General features: G+C 33.5%; 2 protein-coding genes across 2 annotated transcripts; one reads left to right on the top strand and one right to left on the bottom strand.

The window, feature by feature from the left end:
* Positions 1 to 23: 23 nt before the first annotated feature.
* On the top strand, positions 24 to 9,149 carry LOC140040790 (putative neutral sphingomyelinase). The gene is made up of 7 exons (XM_072086968.1): positions 24 to 97; positions 2,141 to 2,237; positions 4,260 to 4,336; positions 6,000 to 6,183; positions 6,376 to 6,612; positions 6,784 to 7,018; positions 7,498 to 9,149. Exons 1-7 carry the CDS (start codon positions 51 to 53, stop codon positions 7,842 to 7,844), a joined length of 1,224 nt encoding a protein of 407 aa, XP_071943069.1. The 5' UTR covers positions 24 to 50; the 3' UTR covers positions 7,845 to 9,149.
* Positions 9,150 to 9,616: 467 nt separating this feature from the next.
* On the bottom strand, positions 9,617 to 17,757 carry LOC140040791 (26S proteasome non-ATPase regulatory subunit 13-like). Its single transcript, XM_072086969.1, has 11 exons — positions 17,573 to 17,757; positions 17,216 to 17,294; positions 16,538 to 16,628; positions 16,254 to 16,297; positions 15,676 to 15,762; positions 14,589 to 14,760; positions 12,844 to 12,923; positions 12,264 to 12,389; positions 11,446 to 11,589; positions 10,835 to 10,951; positions 9,617 to 10,463 (listed from the first exon to the last, which is right to left on the bottom strand). Exons 1-11 carry the CDS (start codon positions 17,668 to 17,670, stop codon positions 10,362 to 10,364), a joined length of 1,140 nt encoding a protein of 379 aa, XP_071943070.1. The 5' UTR covers positions 17,671 to 17,757; the 3' UTR covers positions 9,617 to 10,361.
* Between the last annotated feature and the right edge of the window lie 1,040 nt (positions 17,758 to 18,797).

Genomic DNA, 18,797 nt, shown 5'->3' with positions numbered 1-18,797 from the left:
TTTTGTTCTGTTCTGATTGTTTGTTTGTTTGTGTGAGTTCTCGGTATAAAATGAGTGGAAAACACGCTACTTTACAAGTGCTAACGTTAAATTGTTGGTTAGTATTTATCATTTGGATCATTTTATGATCCAGGAACAAATATTGTAAAAATCGAAGATTTTTATATTCTTTAATGTTACTGTATTGTAGGGCCTATAGTATAGGCCTAGGCTAGCTAGCTACTTACTACTACAGTAGCTGTACTACTAGTACTAGGCCTAGCTAGCAAGGAAGCGGCCTAGGCTAGCCTAGTACTATTGGTTGGCATAGCCCTAGTAGTAGGGCCTAGGCCTAGCTAGATAGAAACGCTTTTTATCAGTCTGTTGCGTTTTATTATATGGTTGCGTTTTATTTTGGTCGCATTAATGATTAATTTAAATGGAGCATGATACATTTTGATGCAATATAATTTAGGCCTAAAAACATTTAGATCTACCAACAGCAGTATGTACTGTATACAAGTTTTAAACGATTGCCTTTATTACATTAAAATGATTATTATTAATAAATAAATAAAAATACTCATTGCTCAAATTAAAAACCATGGCATCGCCGACGGATACGTAATGCACTTGTCAATTGTATGACCCACTATACGACCCCCGGGAGAGGTGCGTCATTTGTCCGATGTGCGTCATACTTTTGAATACCATGACGCACCCGTGCGTCAAAAAGGTGACTTACCTTTAGGTGACCATGACGCACCCATTTTGACGCACTGTGACCATGTTGTTTATAATATGGTGGGTGGTAAAGTGACGGACATTGACACACCTTGTTCATTGATGTGACGTACCATCTAGGTTTTTTGACGCACCCCTGTGTCAGTAATTATTTGTAAATGACGCACCCATGAAGCACCTCTCCCGGGGGCCGTATAGTGGGTCATACAATTGACAAGTGCATAATCTATACGATCATTTAAAAAAAAACACACATGCAGATAGTACGTTTCAGAAAATGATTATTATAAGACGTCATCCTTGGAAAATGATCGTACATGTTTTGTCCATGATTTGACACACTCTAAAGTTTATTTAAAAGGGGAATTCCCGTCAGCAAAAAAAGTGGCTACTTGCTGTCATAGAAGGCGCAGCTCCGATGCTTTCAGTAACTCGCCTTTTAATCAACCACACATGATCATATTACTAAACTTATTAAAAAACAAAACATTAGTCAATAAAAACCGATGCAACAATAATCATAGCTCTAGCTATTCAAAATGCCAGAAGTTGAATTTATCGTGACTAAAATTAGATGCGACTAATTTCAAACACGACCGCTATCATCATAAACCACCTATATAGGGCTAGGTCTACATTTATAAATAATGCAATCAATGATAAAGGCCCCTCTCTCTAGTAGGTCTAGTTTATTTTAAAGATGTATTGTCCCTTTGACTAATTCCAAAAAAAGATTTCGAAAAAAAAAGTGGGACATTTTGAAGTACGGTATAATAGTTAGAAAAAAAACCATTTAACTGAAATACAGACTTCAAGTCAAAGTTTTCAATCAAAACATATTTCATAATGCAACACACTTGTTTGGCTACTCTGTATGCATAATCATAAAAAATTCCTCGCGATCTGCGTGAAAATCTTCTTAACCGTGATGAGTTGTAAACAATCCTAATTAGCATCATGCATAATGCATACTCGTGGTTTGAAATCTTTGTTTACTTTCTCTCGCAACGATTTTCCAGTTGAAATGTAATCAAATTAATTTACTCTGTTAATTAAGTAAACTTGTTGTTTTTGGCTCGAATTTGAATATTTTGACCATCATTTTTTGTGTTATAAGGGACAATACATCTTTAACTTAACAGAAGAGAAGAGAGATGAGAAATTGGACGACAAAATAGTAGGCCGAGCTAACTAAATTTAAAAACTTTAGTTAAAGAGCCACGATTTTCTTGCCACCACCGCATGGATAGTTTTTTAGTTTTTAAAACGTTGCCAAGGTAGTGTGATCTGAGTGACTACATCGTCATAACTTAAAATAAAATATGCCTCTAGTACCTACAGTAGTAGAAGTAGGCTATGAGATGATAGAAGTAAGTTGGAAATTTTGTTATGCCTATATGGTCTTTTTATACTGTAGGGGTGTACCTTATTTGTCAAAGGATAAGGAAATACGATTCAAGAAGATCATCCAAGAACTGGCAAAAGGTGATTATGACATAGTTGCACTTCAAGAGGTAAGAGGTTTTTTTGAGTTACATTACTGTATACTACCTGTATACTAATAAATTGTTCAACAATTTAGTCTGGCCACATGGAGCAGTTTGACTTTTCGTTATATAACATTTACCGTATGCAGTGGCTTATAATAAACTTGATTCCCACTAATACTCTTTTCACCTTGTAACAAGTTGTAACCAGGTTTAATCTCCCAACATATTACACATTTTCACACACGCATACATGAGAAAACGTAGTTGCGTGCTGTTTCTTTACCATGATTGGTCAGTTTAATACCAGGTCAGTACATGCTTGCGCAGTAACAACTTTGGACAGGCCTCTCGGTGTTTTCCACAAACTTGTATTCACGCTATGCGAACCTGGTTACAAGTTGTTACTTTTTGCAGATGTAAAAATGGTATTAGATACAACATGATGAATCATAGTGACAATTCAGATGATCCATTGCATTAAGATTCTTCAATGGAAAACCAAAATAGATGGCAAATCCTTTGTCCCTGTTTGTTTTTTTTTACCTCCGCCAAGGAGGTATATGTAATCAGTAGCGTGTGTTTGTTTGATTATTAGCAGGATTACTCAAAAAGTAATTACAAGATCTTTACCAAAATGAATATACAGATAGAAATGTGGTCAATGACCATTCCATTTAATTTTGAGACCCTTTGGGACCATGGTCCCAATTCTGGAACACTTTTTAGTATACTTTTTAGACCTGCTAGTGTTAAAAGATAGGACAGAATTTTTCAAAAGCCGGCGAGCAGTCTTAAAGTAATAAGTAAACTGAAATTGCATTTTCTCAAGAACTACTTGTCCACAAATTTGTGATTTGTAATTTTAAAACATAATTTGATTTAATGTGCACGTTTTTTGATGCGAGTAGTTTTAAAAAACCCATTTCTTTTCAAATTCACTCGTTTGATTTTCGCCTTGCTGTTCTATTGTTAGCTATTGTTACATAACCATTACACCAAACTCGCATACACATGCTTGTAGTGAAATTAGCCTAAATCACAAACAGCATTCTATTTTATCAAAGTATTATTCAAAGTATTTTATCTTTTAGCATTGGATGTTTTTATGGTAACTTTACTGAAAATGATAAGAAAAATATTGAGAGACCACGTAAAATTGCACAACGTATTATTAAAGCTGATCTAACGCCTTGTTCATTTATCTATGAAAAGAGTATTCTAAAAAAAGTAAACAATATTATGAAAGACCCCACTCATCTGTTACATTACTGTTATAACTTAAATAGATCAGGCATTAGGCTACGACCTCAAAGAGCAAATCTTTGTAGAACTAGAAAATCCTTCGTTGTAAATAGCATTCATATTTTTAATTCTAATGTAAGACGTTAATGCAATTTTTAATAGTTTTACATTTTTAACAGTATTTTTAACTTTTTATCTTGTATTTTTAATCTGTTATAATACTGCACGTTTTAAATTGTTGCAATACTGTTGTTTTAATCTACCAAGCAAAGTGAATTTCCATTTTTATGGACAAATAAAATTTCTTGAATCTTGAATCTTGCATTAAGACACATACAGATATATACAGTATATTTTGTTTTTTACCGGAGAAATCCTATGTAGGAGAATTTTAAAGTTAGCTTTCTAGTTTATAACAGATATACTGTTTTTTTTTTTCATTTTATCACTTCTGGTCTAACCCCAGCCCCTACTATGTCTGATTTCACAAACAGGCATATCCCGGGTATAGTCCCAGTCTTGACTTTTGGTCTGAATGTAGGCATCTCTCTAGCCAGGTCAAATGAGTTTTTACAAGAAATGATTATTAATTTTTTTTTTTTTCGTGAATTACGTTTCCCTGGGTATAGTCCCACCTCCGAAAGTCGCCCCAATTTAGTGGGGGTGGGATTATACTAAAGGATATAACTATTATATAGTATTATATTTATGTATATGCACTGTAACAGAATTTCTATACAAGAAAATAAAATTTGAAATGAATTGAATAAACTGTAATGTAATCAACTGTACTTTTTTTTAAAGGTTTTTACTAATAGTGATATCAAAGACCTACAAGAAGGACTAAAGAATGTTTTACCATATTCTCATTACTTTTACAGGTTTGTTAAATATTATCCAGACATTCTAATGTACTGTCTATAGTCATGCATATTGTATACAGTAGAACACCTTATTTGGAACACCCTATGAAGGGAACACTTTCAGAAAACAAAAGAGAGTCAATATTATACAGATATTGACTGCTTAGAGGTTAAATATAAGGTTAGACATCCCCGAGGGAATGATATTATGTTCGAGGGAATATATATTTCCCGAAGCGCCAGCTGACGGAAATATATAATTCCCAAGAACTTAATATCATTCCCGAGGGGATGTCTAATCTTATATTTTACCGATATAAAAGGCGATATCTGTTATATTACATAGCCAACAACAAGTAAGAATATCTGCTGGGTCGGGTAGCTAGGCCTCCTTTTTGTATTGTATGTAAATAAGCTGCCCAGACACCTTACCTTTCGAAGAATAATATACTACAGATAATTACTAATTAATGATTCCTTGACAATAACATATTCACTAGCCTAGGTCGTTTAAATAATAACAGAAGAATTTCCATCAATAAGCCTACATTAATAATAATAATATTATCAGGTAGGCCGAATAAATAATAATTCGTCTTCTTTCGAGCCGAATAACCAGATGTTCAGTGCGTCGCGCGCGTACCCGTAACTACTGTGAGTATTAACCAATCACAAACGGTGTTTCATCACATCTAGGGAGGACTAAAAATAAATGAGGGCGCTATGTATGCTATGTTTAAATAGTTTAGATGACTAATTTCGTCAAGCAAGTTCCGTGGCGCAGCGCATGAAGCGTTGTCTTGTGATGGAGTGACAATTTCATCGCGAGTTCAAGACCCAGTAGATGACTTTTGTTTATTTATCGGCAAATGCGAGTGTTGCCACACGAAAATTACACAGTCAGTATCATCGTACTCGAGAATTTATATGATTAGTGACAGGGACACGATAATTACGCGAAAATTACTCAGTCAATATCATCGTTCTCGAGGATATATACGATTTACGATCCTCGCAGCGTAAGTGATGCAGTTTCAACCAATCACGTTTGCGTATTTACATAGGCTATGTAATATATTTCTTTAACACTATGGCTAATCCCTATTCAGAAGATACTATCAAGGGGACACTTCAGAAAACAAAAGAGAGTCAAGATATGTCTTTAACACTATGGCTAATCCCTATTCAGAGGATACTATCAAGGGGATACTTTGTTGGATCTTGAATGTGTCCCCTTAATAGAGGTTCTATTGTAATACACTACAGAGTGTTTTTTTTTATTATTTGTACAGGCTATGTCTAAACCAGCGCTGTGTTAGATTTGCTTATCTAATGCAAGTTAGACATCAATCCATGGCATAAAAGTCACCTAGAATTTAAATGGATGTTTCATTGTCACTGGTCATGGGTGCTATAGTATTAGTATGTCAACTGATATTCCATGACATAACATGTTGAAAAATAACATCTTTTGTAGCCTAGCCACATCAACTTGAATGTCTGTTCATACTCTATACCAGGCTCTAGATGCAAAGATAATATCTAATTCTCAGCTTAGTTTAGACATGAAAATGTATACACCGCATAGATAACTCTAACAATTATTTATGGGTCTGAACATGGCCTTACCCTGGGGTATGTTTAACACCTTTCACCCTTAACCATTGTCTTTTATCTACAGTGGCTTCATAGGCAGTGGAGTATGTATATTTTCAAAAGGACCAATTCTGGACACAGCCCAGAAAGCATTCTCTCTCAATGCTTTCCCACACAAGATACGGCACTGTGATTGGTACGCTAAGAAACTAGTTGGCTTATGCCAAGTGGAAATAGATGGTCTCAGAATAAATGTATATACTACACATGTAAGTATTATCAGTTTATCTATTTGTACTTTTTGCACAATACTACTTTATAATATTTCCATTCATCCTATCAAGGGGACACTTTCCAGTGAAAAGAACAAGGGGGAAATAATGTAATGACATTATAGCCAATCTTTATTAAGGGTGAAGGTGTCCCTAAGGTTGTACAAATGTGGTTTATTTTGTTTGTAGATGACAGCAATGTATGGACCATCTCACCATGAGAACTTTATTGACCAGGATGAATACTATGCGCACCGTCTTGTCCAGTCTTACGAGCTAAGCAGCTTCGTTCGGCAGACTTGTCAATCAAGTGATGTTAACCTAGTTATGGGGGATTTCAACTCAGAGGAGAGCTCCCTCTCCATGCAGATTATAAGAACAAACGCAAATTTGAAAGATGCGTGGCAAGAAAGACCAAATAAAGAGGTAAAAATTGATAATTGATAAACACACAATTGTTGTAGCAAACAAAGTAAAAACAAAACAACAAGAATGATGACGTCATGGTCGTTTTATGCGTACATAAAATCCAGAGAACAAAAAAGGGGTATTTTAAAAAAAATAAAATTGAAATATAATAGCCATCTTTTTATCTAGGACGGCAACCTTGGCAACACATGTGACAAACCAAATAATTTGTACACCCATATGAAAAAGAAAGAAGAAGAATTAACAGAGGGCATTCGGATAGACTACATCATGTACAATGGTAACGGCAAAGACATCATATGCCGTGATTGTTGCTTGACCATGGGACAGATTCCAGGGTTTGACATATTTTATTCTGACCATGAAGGAGTCAGGGCCACTCTGGACATTGTCACGAAAGATGGTAAGAGGTTATTTTTTATTTTGAATTTGACAAACCTGACCTGAAGGAAACTTTAGACCAAAGAGCCAACACAAAAATATTAAATTTCAAAGCTCAGTACTCTGCTGACCAAAGAGATTATATAGAGTAATTAACTAGAGCGTCAATTTAAAACCAAACTACAGAATTATTTAATGAAATAAAATGTCAAACTTGTATAGTGATTAACGATTATTAGTGATGAATAATTAAGAATGTGCACGGTCTCTTTAAAAAAGATGGTAAATAAAAATAAAAATGAATAGTCGAAATCTCTCCGCTTTACGTTATTACCCCGGTCATTGGATCAAGCACATATGAAGCAAATACTCAGCTACCATACTGCAGCTAGTAACAATTAAGACCCTACCAGGTACCCATTTGTACACCTGGGTGGAGAGAGGCAAACATACCATGGAAGTTTACTTCAATTATAATTAGTGTATTTTTATTTCTTACAGAAACAGATGGGAGTGATCCGGCAAAAGGCACAGAGTTACAAACCGTTTTAAACAAGATGACTGGTGTGTTGGAAAAAGCGAAGCTAGAAAACATCAAACAACAAGGTTTTTACTGGCAAGCTATTCTACTACTAGTTGCTATGTACATATTAAAGGCCTTGGTTCTCGGTGCTCTAACATTTTTTGTTGACTTGATATTTACTGTCGCAACAATATTAGGTATGTGGGGCTTGTTTTGGACAGCAGTAGTTGAGAAACGTTTTGAGTTCTGGGGTTTGACAGCAACTGTGGAAGATGTTAAAACAAGAATTAGCTTTGTTCAACGTCTTTATCAAGCTTTTAAATAATATCTTTCCAGTTAGGGATAATTTCAAAATTATGTGAATTCCAATTTTTTCATTAAAAATATTGAGCTTTTGCGATGCTAGATGAACATTAAATTTACCAAATACAATCGAAAACAACGTGTATACTTGGCTTAATTATACTGTATACCTATGCAGATATATCGTTTGTATATGACCATCTCTTTCGTCTATCATCACAAATGGTCGCTATTATATAACGTTTCGCATGTTTAAATTTCCAATGACATTTAAATGTAATGGTTGAAATATAAGGCATGCTACTTTGCAAATATTGTAGTGTAAAACGTAGGATAATGTATACATGTACAGTAGTGCATTTTAACTATTTTGTCAAAATTATGGAAAATGTTTTATAATTGAGTAAATTTATTATCAAGTAGTAGTTGGAATTCTGAAAAATATTTCTTAAAAAGTTTTAAAATTGTATTAATTAATAATTGCCTTGTTTAAAGTAAATACATCAAATTGACGAATTCTCATTTGAGAGCTTCAAAGTGCTGGTAGTGAAAACGGTTCTTCTGCATCACATTTTTGGTGTTAAGCTTTGACAAAAACGTGTGATGTGCCCAAATATGGTAGTAATATACCCAAATATGGTAGTGATATGACATCATCATGACCATATATGGGCACATTACATTTTGTGACGTAGAGAGCTTTAGGATATTTCATGGACTGGTTTTGTGTGTAAAATGCTTAGAAAAAATGTATTAGGTGCTATAAAAGTCAGCCATCATTATTACAGGTACAGTGTTATTTGTTTCTCAATGTAAAAGCCAAGTAAGACAGACATAAGTCTATTCTAAGTAAACGTGTAGTGTGAATGGAAATTCCTGTTATTGAACATAAGTACAGTCATTACAACAATTATCTGCAAATTATAAGAATGCTACAAGCTAGTGGTGCCAATAGTTGATACTGGGAGTTTTCAAAGTTTCTTATTATGAATGGTGCTAGAGTAAAAAGTAATCTGGATGGAAGGCAACTTGGTGCGAGACAGGGCTACTATGTAGCCTAACTTTATACTTTTTAAAATATAATCTGCGAGTAACATAAACATGTTTAGATGTATGATATCCATTATATATATATTTGGGTTAGGAGACGTGACGGCAATCGTATTTGATTGAATTAAATACTGTCGATTATTTTAGTATGAAATATAGAGAATTATTTCCATTTTATGTGCAATTATAATATTAACTTTAATCATACAATGCTTTAAATGTCAAAATAATTATACAAAATAAATTGAAAAATACAATTTATGTGGATAGAGGACATTTTATTTATTTGTTGGCAACAGACCCCAGTATCAGTGGTTTTCAATCTAAGCTTGGTTCCCACTAATACGTAACACAAGGACTTAGGCACAATGCAAACAAATTTGCCAGAACTTTAAACCTTAGAAGTGAAATGACATACTGTAACTGTTTACACCATGTACAGTATGCATCATGATCATAGTGTACATAATAAGTCACTTCAATTTCCAACATCATGGTCAACCATGCATGTAATTTACAGTCCTACACTATCGGCTGTCAGCATATTAATTGAAATATAACAAGTACAGTACAACATAACAGTTGACTAGATGTATATAGAAAATCATTATGTCTATATATGGGCACATCACATTTTTTTTGTCACAAAGTTTGAAAAAGCTTATGAAGCATCCAGATTTATACACTTGTTACAGTATATTCACGATTCAGATGCTATCATTTTATTTTTAGCATAGTGTGATCTTTTTTTCATTTACCAATATATTTTTAGTACCTTTTGCTAACACTTTCAAAGTGTCTTTGAATAAAAAAGAATACTATTTTAGATTTCCATCTTTTATTGTATTTTCTCTCAGACCAGGTTTAAACCTTATGTAAAAATGACAAGATAATATAAGCAATGTAACAGACGTCTAATAATAACCGACACTTTTAAATGACGTTTTTGCAGTAGTTTACTTTATTGAATATTGTCCAAATGATTGTACTGCAGTTACTGCAAGTACATGGTTTACTCTGTTACCCTGTTTATGCAATTATTTAGCAAGATTTTCTTGGGTAATCATACTTGTACATATGTAACTGCAGTAAAATAATTTTGAAATGATCCCCAATACTAAATCAGTGTTGGACAGTAATCACAAACCGGCAGTAAAGTTTTATTTCAACACAACACTAACCTTAGTAGCTTTAAACTCATGTCTATATTATAAGTTAACTGAGCTCTAAATTAATTTGCTGAATTATAAATTCAGTCATATCTCAGCTTGTATCTCACAACACTTTAATGCTTCATTCACACTTGTTCCCAGTCAGCACTGTTTTTTTAATACCATATTTGGGCACATCACACTTTTTTAACAGTGTAGACAGAGCTTAATAAACAGAACAAGTGTGAATGCTGATTTGTGATAACTGGTGACATTTACAACAGAATTTTTTTTGTTTAGTTTTTTATATTTTTGTGCTATTCCTTTCTGGATTGTGATCATAATTTATCAAGGATATCATGCGCTTTGTTCTCCACTAACATCTGCATGGATTTGACATCGGCGCACCAGTTAACCAGTCTCTGTTGCATTATTGAAATCTGAAGGACAGAAAGTAAATTATTTCAATCAACTATGTACTTGTTAAAAGAAGGTTTAGAATAATAAGAGCATCATGATGTAAAGATCATCAATTGTTAAACGTACAAGAACCCCTCCTTTGTCGCACCCCTATTCAGGAGACGTTCCCATGAATGAACAAAGAGCAACATAAGGGAGAATTTTGTTGGGTACAGAAGGTGTCCCCTTAACGTTCTAATAAATGTAACGCAAGTTATTGTTATCAATTCCCAGATTTATTAAATATAAACAATACCAGATGGTGGTAAGACTCTGTCCGTTTCCATGGTGTATACACTGAGAATGCAAAATAGCTATAGAAATTAAATGATGAATAAATTAGCATAATCACCTGTTGTTTATCCAGTACCCGTGGCTGTACCCAGGTCATATGTACCTTGGCATCCACCTGGTCAATAGAGCCTTTTACTAATCCCAATGACAAAGCTTTCATCACTAAAATCTCAACCTGTGAATAATGGAGAAAAAATACCTCAAAATGAAAGTAAGATCTAGATTAATGATACAAGTTTATATATTTATTGAAGTTAAAACATCACATATATAATAAAAAGATGGCAACATGAGTGTTACAAATTAATGAACACAAAAATAAACACATTGGGAATGTGGAATGTTTAAAATGTGGTAACCCAAGATGACGGAAAAGACAATTGATTTTAGTGAATATGTTTAAAAATTAAGCTGTTAGGTTCAGTTGCAAAACTCAGAACTGAAAAAAAAATGTAGTTCAATAAAAAACAATGTTCTGTATTGTGAGACACTAGCTTGTGGGCTTGTAGTTGCTTGGAAGTTAATAGCAATGTATGTTGTATGTAAAGCAAAATATTAAATTGGATTTTATCAGGCTATTAACCCCTTCATAATCTGAAGATTATAGTATATGCCTCGATTTCATCTCATAATATATACTATTTTTTAGCCTGGTTTTTCAATACTAACCTCATCCATCTGTAGTTTTGTAGCCCCAGCTATTTCTTGGAAGGTAATGCTTCTATTATTGGCCGGCCTAGTGAATGTCATCTCCATCAAGCAAAGAAGACAAATCTTCTGTCTTAAGTTTAATTCTCTAGCAGCTAGGTCAGGCTAAAAGGTAAATCAAATACAGTAGAACAAACAACCTTAATATGGGTGTCCAAAGGGTTTTATTAATGTGTTTTTATTCAATGACAATAGAAATAACTGTTACAAACAAACAAAAGTTAATTAATTCTTTTTTAAATTATGATAACAATTTCATTTGTTTACAAGTTTTCATAAAACAATAAAAGCTAGTTTATACAGTACTAGGATGATGTACAACAATAAATATATAAACACACATTCTTCTTACAGAAAACAAAACAAATTGGAAAAGTTGTCATCATAGAACTATAGGATAATCATTTATGTTGTGTTTTATGAAAATACAAATTTAATCAAATGACATGATCGATAAGAACAAAAAAATGTGTTATCACAATATTATCGGTCGTACTAATCATGTTGTCATCTGATTAAACTTATGAAAATATTATTTGTTCATCAAAGACAGCACAAATAATTATCCTATAGTTCTAGGATAAAAACTTTTAAATTTTTGTTTTTTGAAGGAAAAATACATTTAAAAATGCGATTGGTTTGTGACACCACCATCGGGCGATTTTTTCGTCGATCATTATCATCCTAGTATCTAATGGTGCTTAGTTACAGAAACTATTTGCTAACAAGGTAGCATCATCAAGACAGTAAAACTCTCCCTATAGTGGTAAGTATTTTACCTGTTGACTCCAAGTGGTTTTGAGTGTTTCAAACTGCACTAGGTTACCGCTATTAAAGGCATACAGTAAATCAACCAACCAAGTCTTTTCAGTTCCTTTTAATGAATCCAAAATGGGATGTGCAAGCTGAAATTTAAAGTAATAATACCAAACTGTTCATTGTGTTTCTCTAACAACCACAAAAAAATTAAAATTTTAAAATGATTTCATAGTAATTTATTAAATTTCTAAATATTTTTTCTCTATATAAGCGGGTATTTTGGGAATTCACTGTCAAGTACCAGAATACATGGTTTAACCGTTCTTCCACACTGCAAACATTGCTTAAATTTTCACCAAATGCACACACTGATTGGGCTGAATATATTAGCACAGTTTCCTTATTTGCATAAATTAATTCCAGGTGGTGCACAACCTGAATAAATTAATATAACTTAAATATCCTCGTTTTTGAGGGGAGTTTTTTTATTTTGTTTTTGTTTTGTAGAATTATTTATAATAGCATAGCATAAAGCATCAATCAGAAATAACTATAATGTAAATTTATCAAAAAAAAAGATTATGTAAATGATATATTTACCAGTTCTCCAAAATTAAAGATACCTTCACCAAGAAGTGCAGCCAAACAAAGATTAAAAGCTCTCTCCTTTTTTTCACCATCTACAAGAAAAATATTTAAAAAGCTTTTGATATTCAAAATATTTTCATTAAAAATCTTCAATTAAAATAAGCCTAGTCTAGTGTTCTCAATAATTAATTAAGAATATTCAGTACAACACATAATGTGATGCAGATGAAGCAATTTCCAAAATAAATTTATTTCTCTAAATTAATAATATATAATGTTAATCAGGCAAAAGTAATAATTACTATGAACTGGGGTAGCACTAACATTTCATTTTGTTTAGCCATTTGGCGAAAGTCGAAATATTTTTTTTAGTCAAATCAGTTTATCTATAGCCAAAATGGCTAAAGTCAAATTTTTTTATTTAGCCAAATGAATCGGTCATTAGCCAAAATTTAAAATTTTTGAAATATAGTGGTAAAAACATTTTAGTCAATTTATCTATGTCAACAGGTCTGTCTATACACAGTTCTCTGAACATTTTCGTAAGGCATTGAGATAAAGAACCATGCCTAAATAAATCACTGTCACTGTATGATTAAAAAAAATATTTTTTTTGTATTTTTTTTACATGATCAAAACAATTGTTCAAACTGCTTTTAATCATACAGCATTTATACAGTTATCAATTTAATAAGAAACATTTTACAGTTTTCTAAAATCCCCTGAACGCTATGTTACTTTTGTTTTTTACGCTTGGCTGGTCATGTTTGCTTGTGACGGCTTAAATTGGGTATGCTCAAGAGGTGCGAAAGTGCAGAACCGCCGGCCTAGGCCTACAAAATTATGTACAACAACGCAACGGTATATCGTATGCTAAAAATATTGAGGAAAATTCCTAGCAAACGAACACTCGTATCGTTGTTAAACGTAAGATAATATAGGCCAAAGCACAGAGTACACGTCTTTCCATCCCTCAAGGCTGCGCCGAAGCGTTTTTGTCAGGGCGAGAAATTTATCCGATTATTATTTATTTACACAACAACACAGAAGCCGGCGGCCGGCCCCGCTCAGATGCACGTGTGTGTTTAGCTAAATCCCCGTTAGACTCTACCATTTCCCGCATGTTGTTTTGTTTACACTGACGCACGAGGGAAGTTTATTAAGGGTAAAATATGAAACTACATTAAATTGGAAGACTCTAAAATGCATAACGCATACATTTTTGATTTCGATAAGATTAAGACGTCATTCATCGAAGATACTATAATGTTTCTTTTTAATCTGAAAAGTACACCCCTATCGAAAAATAGACAATCCCGGTAATTAGCCGACCGTCGGCTACGTAGTCGATCGTTTGTGCAGCGCACAACACGTGATAGTTTGGGTAGACTTCATCATCCATGTGTCGTGTAACGTCTGAGCAGTCTACCTCTCTCTCTGGTATCTCCATCTTTTTGAAATAACAAAGAGACGCCTGGTACAACGAAACAAGTTGACGAAAAATGGAGCTTGAAGTAAACAACGTGATAACGAACAAAATAAATGCTTGGAGATCGACAAATGGACCTTTTAGTTGGACTTTATGCTTTCGCCAAAATGATTATTTAATTATCTATTTTATGATATGTCATCGCCAAAATGGCTAAAGTAGCCGTTTTATTTTTCGCCAATCTAGAAACGTTTTCGCCCATGGCGACTTGGCGATCGGCCAGTGCGAGCCTAGATGAATATTCAGTACTACTACTACACATACTTACCAGGTATGTCATCAATTGACATACACCCTAGGAATCGAAGAGCATCACGATAGTAGTTGGCATGGTTACCGATGATTTTATAATAAGTGCTTGACAGGTCGTAGAAGCGACCATGTACCGTTGTTACGCCATCAATATTATCTAGTAATGCTTGACATTCATCAACCAGTTTCTAAAAGAAAAACATTTAAATTTAATGTTTAATAACTTTAAACATATAAATTTGAAAATATTATTTTTTTATTGTTTTGTTTTTGTTGAATATGCCATTTTAATGTCACATAACAGTTATTCACATTGACCAAAAATTAGATGAAAAAACAGTAATCTAATAGTAATTTTTAAAATGTTTAAAACTGCAAAATGGCATATTATGTTTATGTTTTTTTAGGACAGGATACAAATAATCATTATTTTGATTTAAATCACCACCTTTGAGAAAATGCTTTTTATTGGAGTTGGATTTTTTTTAATTACTGTAAATAACAAGGCAACATACATTTAATCAGTCTTGTTAGTTTATTTTTAAACTGGGTGACCTCTTCAGTCAAAGACTGGTCTCCCAGAGGGCCCAGTTATGATCAGTGGCTGTGATGTACTAATACACCGGGGTAACCCCCTACTCGTCTCGAAAGATGTACTAGGTTCTTTAAAGTGCACAAGCTACTTGTGTACACTGGACCTACGGTTTATCGTCCTTATCTGAGAAGACTCGTTCTACCACCAGAACCATGGAGTGAGTAAGCCTCGAACCTCTGCCGATGTTATGGCTACGTAATTACGGTTCCACTGTCTTAATCGCTCGGCCAATCACTCACTCTTAAGTCTACCCATTTATAATGCTAATACCAATAGCTATATAATAGGGTCTTACTAAACAACTGAATTTCAGTCAAGATACTCTGATTGTGTGAACAGAGCTTTAAAATGTGATGTGCCCAAATATGGTAGTGATATGCCCACATATGGTAGTGATATGCCCACATATGGTAGTGATATGACATCATCATGTCCATATATGGGCACATCACATTTGTTGTCACATTTTAATAGTGTAGAATGAGCTTAAGACAATTGCTTCTGTTACCTTGGTTGTGTCTAGATCACTGGTTTTCAGCATGACCATTGCAATGGATGTTGAACAAAGGACTGTTGCCTCCACATGGTCTTTTACCTACAATCAAATACGGAAACGAACAAATACATAACGAAACAAACAAACAAAAGAGTTCAAAATTCAAATGACTGATTAACCAAAAGGTGAAATGAATCACTGTCAAGTGGATCACCAAAATTCTTTTTTTTCATTCTGATTATTAGGCCTTCCAGAAAACCAGACAAAATATTAGGCCAGCATAGGGGGTGTCTGTTATTTGGAAAGAATGTACACCCAAACAAAGAGGGTGCTATTTCAAACAATCAAACATCATTGTATCTATCTGTCTATAGTAAACAATGAATGTGCCAGTGTGTTTTCCCCAAGGCTGGGAACGCGGATGTCAACACATCCTTTAGTAACCAAGATGGGCCTAGAAGTAGAGCTTAAAAGGGAAATGTACGCACTATCCTGATTAATTTCCATTAATTGAAAGAGAGAGTGTGTGTCATGTAAGACAAAAACCCAAATAATATAGATGCTGTATTTATCATGATTATACTTTTTACCTTTTCCTTCAACTTATTGAGAAATTCTAATGCCGCCGAGTCTTCTGTGAATAAAAAAAAAATATTGAAATAAGTAATATTAAATAAATTTCCCTGTATACCGTACATATCCACTGGTATTAATGCCACCAATCCCCCGCTAGAAAACAACATAGACATAAGTAGTAGGGAGTGGGATTAGACCTGAAGTGGGATTATATCCAAAGATATGGTAATTAAATTACCATGATATTAAAATGACAAATTACAGACTTATTTAATTTTATAGCAATAATTTGTAATACCTTTGCATTGCTTGATGATAATTAGAACAATCTCTGTGAGTGAAAGCAAATTGATTCTGTGTTCAAAGTCTGCAATAAAATTCTCATACATCTAAGAAAATAAAACATGTGTACATAGATGAGTATTTATCCAGAAAAGGTAGAATCTGTAAACTATTGAATTTACATCAGATTAAAACACACCTGAATATATTTTGTCATTTTATTGGGGGATTGGGTCACATTCAATAAATACTCTATTGAACTTTTACAAGAGTGCAATTTCAGCATGTGCGCAATGCATACAAATTGGATAGTTGCCTTATTGTTTTAAAACAAAATATGAAATGTTTTATATTTGTGCAATGGTACAAATAATTTCATGAATTATAAGATTAAATGTTTATTTTCAATCAATCAATCATGAAAATATATCCTTTCAATTTTTTTACAGTATATATTTATAGGCCTATCTTTACGTTCAAATGTTTGTAAAAATGTTGTCATGAAACACATGTGGTGCACCCGTCAATAACTGTGGTGATCCCATCAATAACTGTGGTGATATACAAATGTAACTACTCAGCGTCCAAAACTGGAGCGGTGTCTTTTTTATTCTTTTTTTTTTATTTTTTATCAAACAAACTTTTTAAATAAATCCATACATATATAAAATAAAAATATATAGGCCAGGCCTACCTGTAGAAGACCGTCTCCGTCAGCAAATACTGGGTTCTTGACAAAAACCAATAGTTTTTCTGTCAATTGATGCCAGAGCCTTAAAAAAGATAACAAATGAAAATTTACTTTTGTTTTCGTGTTTTTATTTTGTGTTCAACAAATTGTGCACTAGCCTATATGCATATGCCTAGTCAAATGTGTATAAAAACACAGTACTAAAGCAAAATTGCTTGTCTAGGCCTACGATATGATTGGTAGAGGCCGCGGTGAATATTCTGCACCGGGGTTCTAACCACTTTTCAAGCCTCATATCACTCAATATTGCTGAATCACTATTCAATATTATTGGCCTAACTAAAGTAATGGGAAGCTTACTTTTTGTTGTAGAATTCCTCAATTTCTGTCCATTCTTGAACTAAATCCACACTTCCCTGACTTTGCTGCTCCTTTAAATACCCACTTACGTCTCTCATGTTTACAAAGTAGGCTAGGCCCAGGCACAAATTAATAATTAAATTGATTAATTCTTATGAAAACTTTTCTAACAACAACAGAACATGCACACAAAAACGTCGGGGTGTCAACGACAACGTTCAGTTTTAATCAATTAGTGTGATTAGTCTTCGAGACCCAGGCGTCACAGTATCAAAATGATGGATTATCATATTCAACCTGCCCGCGCCTATATGAGATGCTTTCGGCTTCTTGGTGCAAGATCCTTGTCATATCCGTTTAATTCAATGCCCTATTTAAATTGGAATGGCATCACTATCATAGTACGTATATGATATGAATATATCAAAATATAATCGAAAATATTAAATAACATCAATAAAAAAGTGGCGGGATCATAAAGTGCCTACATATAGCCAAAGAACTTATAACACAAGAATCTCCTGTTCTTCAATTTGCATTCAAAACACAGTATCGGAAGTACAGGGTTAAAAGGTCAAACTGGGCGACGCCATTTCACAGCATGGAGCAGCGCCCCCTCCAAACTAGGAAGTCAATTACTCTACCTAGTAGAGCAGTTAATGACATGAGCTGTGCATTTTATTACCAAAGCATGAAACTTGGCACAAAGTTTCTATAATGTATATAAATTCAAAATATCGGGGGGTGCCAAGTGTCCAACGTCCGGTATGGCGGCCATCTTGATTTCAAAATGGCCACCATAAAAACAAAAAATGTTCATATCTTGGCAACTATACCCATTAGAGACTTAATTCTGGTCTCAAATTGTTCACAAACTATATATTTCTATTTACTCTAATGAAAATTTTCGTCCAAAAATGACCGGAAATGACGTTTCTTTCAGTTTGACCTTTGACCTCGTATTTGTATATCTCTGTAACTACTGGTCATTTTCAATCGATTTTGGTGTCATTTTGTTCAGAATAAATACATTTATATTTGTAGTAATGAAACATTTTTACATAAAATGACCAGAAATACAATTTATGACTTTTGACATTTAATTATTGATTTTTAATTATGTGAATATACTGTATGTGGTTTTTGGTGGTCTTAAATGCACCTAATTTTGAACTTTGACCTGATAGGCGTAATTATATTAAATGATTAATGTACTTAAATTGTA

The sequence above is a fragment of the Antedon mediterranea genome, chromosome 2 (genome assembly GCF_964355755.1).
Source record: "Antedon mediterranea chromosome 2, ecAntMedi1.1, whole genome shotgun sequence".
Lineage (NCBI taxonomy): Eukaryota > Metazoa > Echinodermata > Crinoidea > Comatulida > Antedonidae > Antedon > Antedon mediterranea.
This window is presented reverse-complemented; position numbering and strand designations above follow the sequence as displayed.

Bases quoted from the DNA above. Each gene is read 5' to 3' on its own strand.
- LOC140040790 (XM_072086968.1), top strand. From the start codon at position 51: ATGAGTGGAAAACACGCTACTTTACAAGTGCTAACGTTAAATTGTTG. The intron at 2,238-4,259 runs GTAAGAGGTTTT...TTTTTTTTAAAG, and splicing joins ACATAGTTGCACTTCAAGAG to GTTTTTACTAATAGTGATAT. The intron at 6,613-6,783 runs GTAAAAATTGAT...CTTTTTATCTAG, and splicing joins AAGAAAGACCAAATAAAGAG to GACGGCAACCTTGGCAACAC.
- LOC140040791 (XM_072086969.1), bottom strand. From the start codon at position 17,670: ATGAGAGACGTAAGTGGGTATTTAAAGGAGCAGCAAAGTCAGGGAAGT. The intron at 16,298-16,537 runs GTATTACAAATT...TTTTATTCACAG, and splicing joins TATCATCAAGCAATGCAAAG to AAGACTCGGCGGCATTAGAA. The intron at 12,390-12,843 runs GTAAATATATCA...TTTAAATTTCAG, and splicing joins TCTTTAATTTTGGAGAACTG to CTTGCACATCCCATTTTGGA.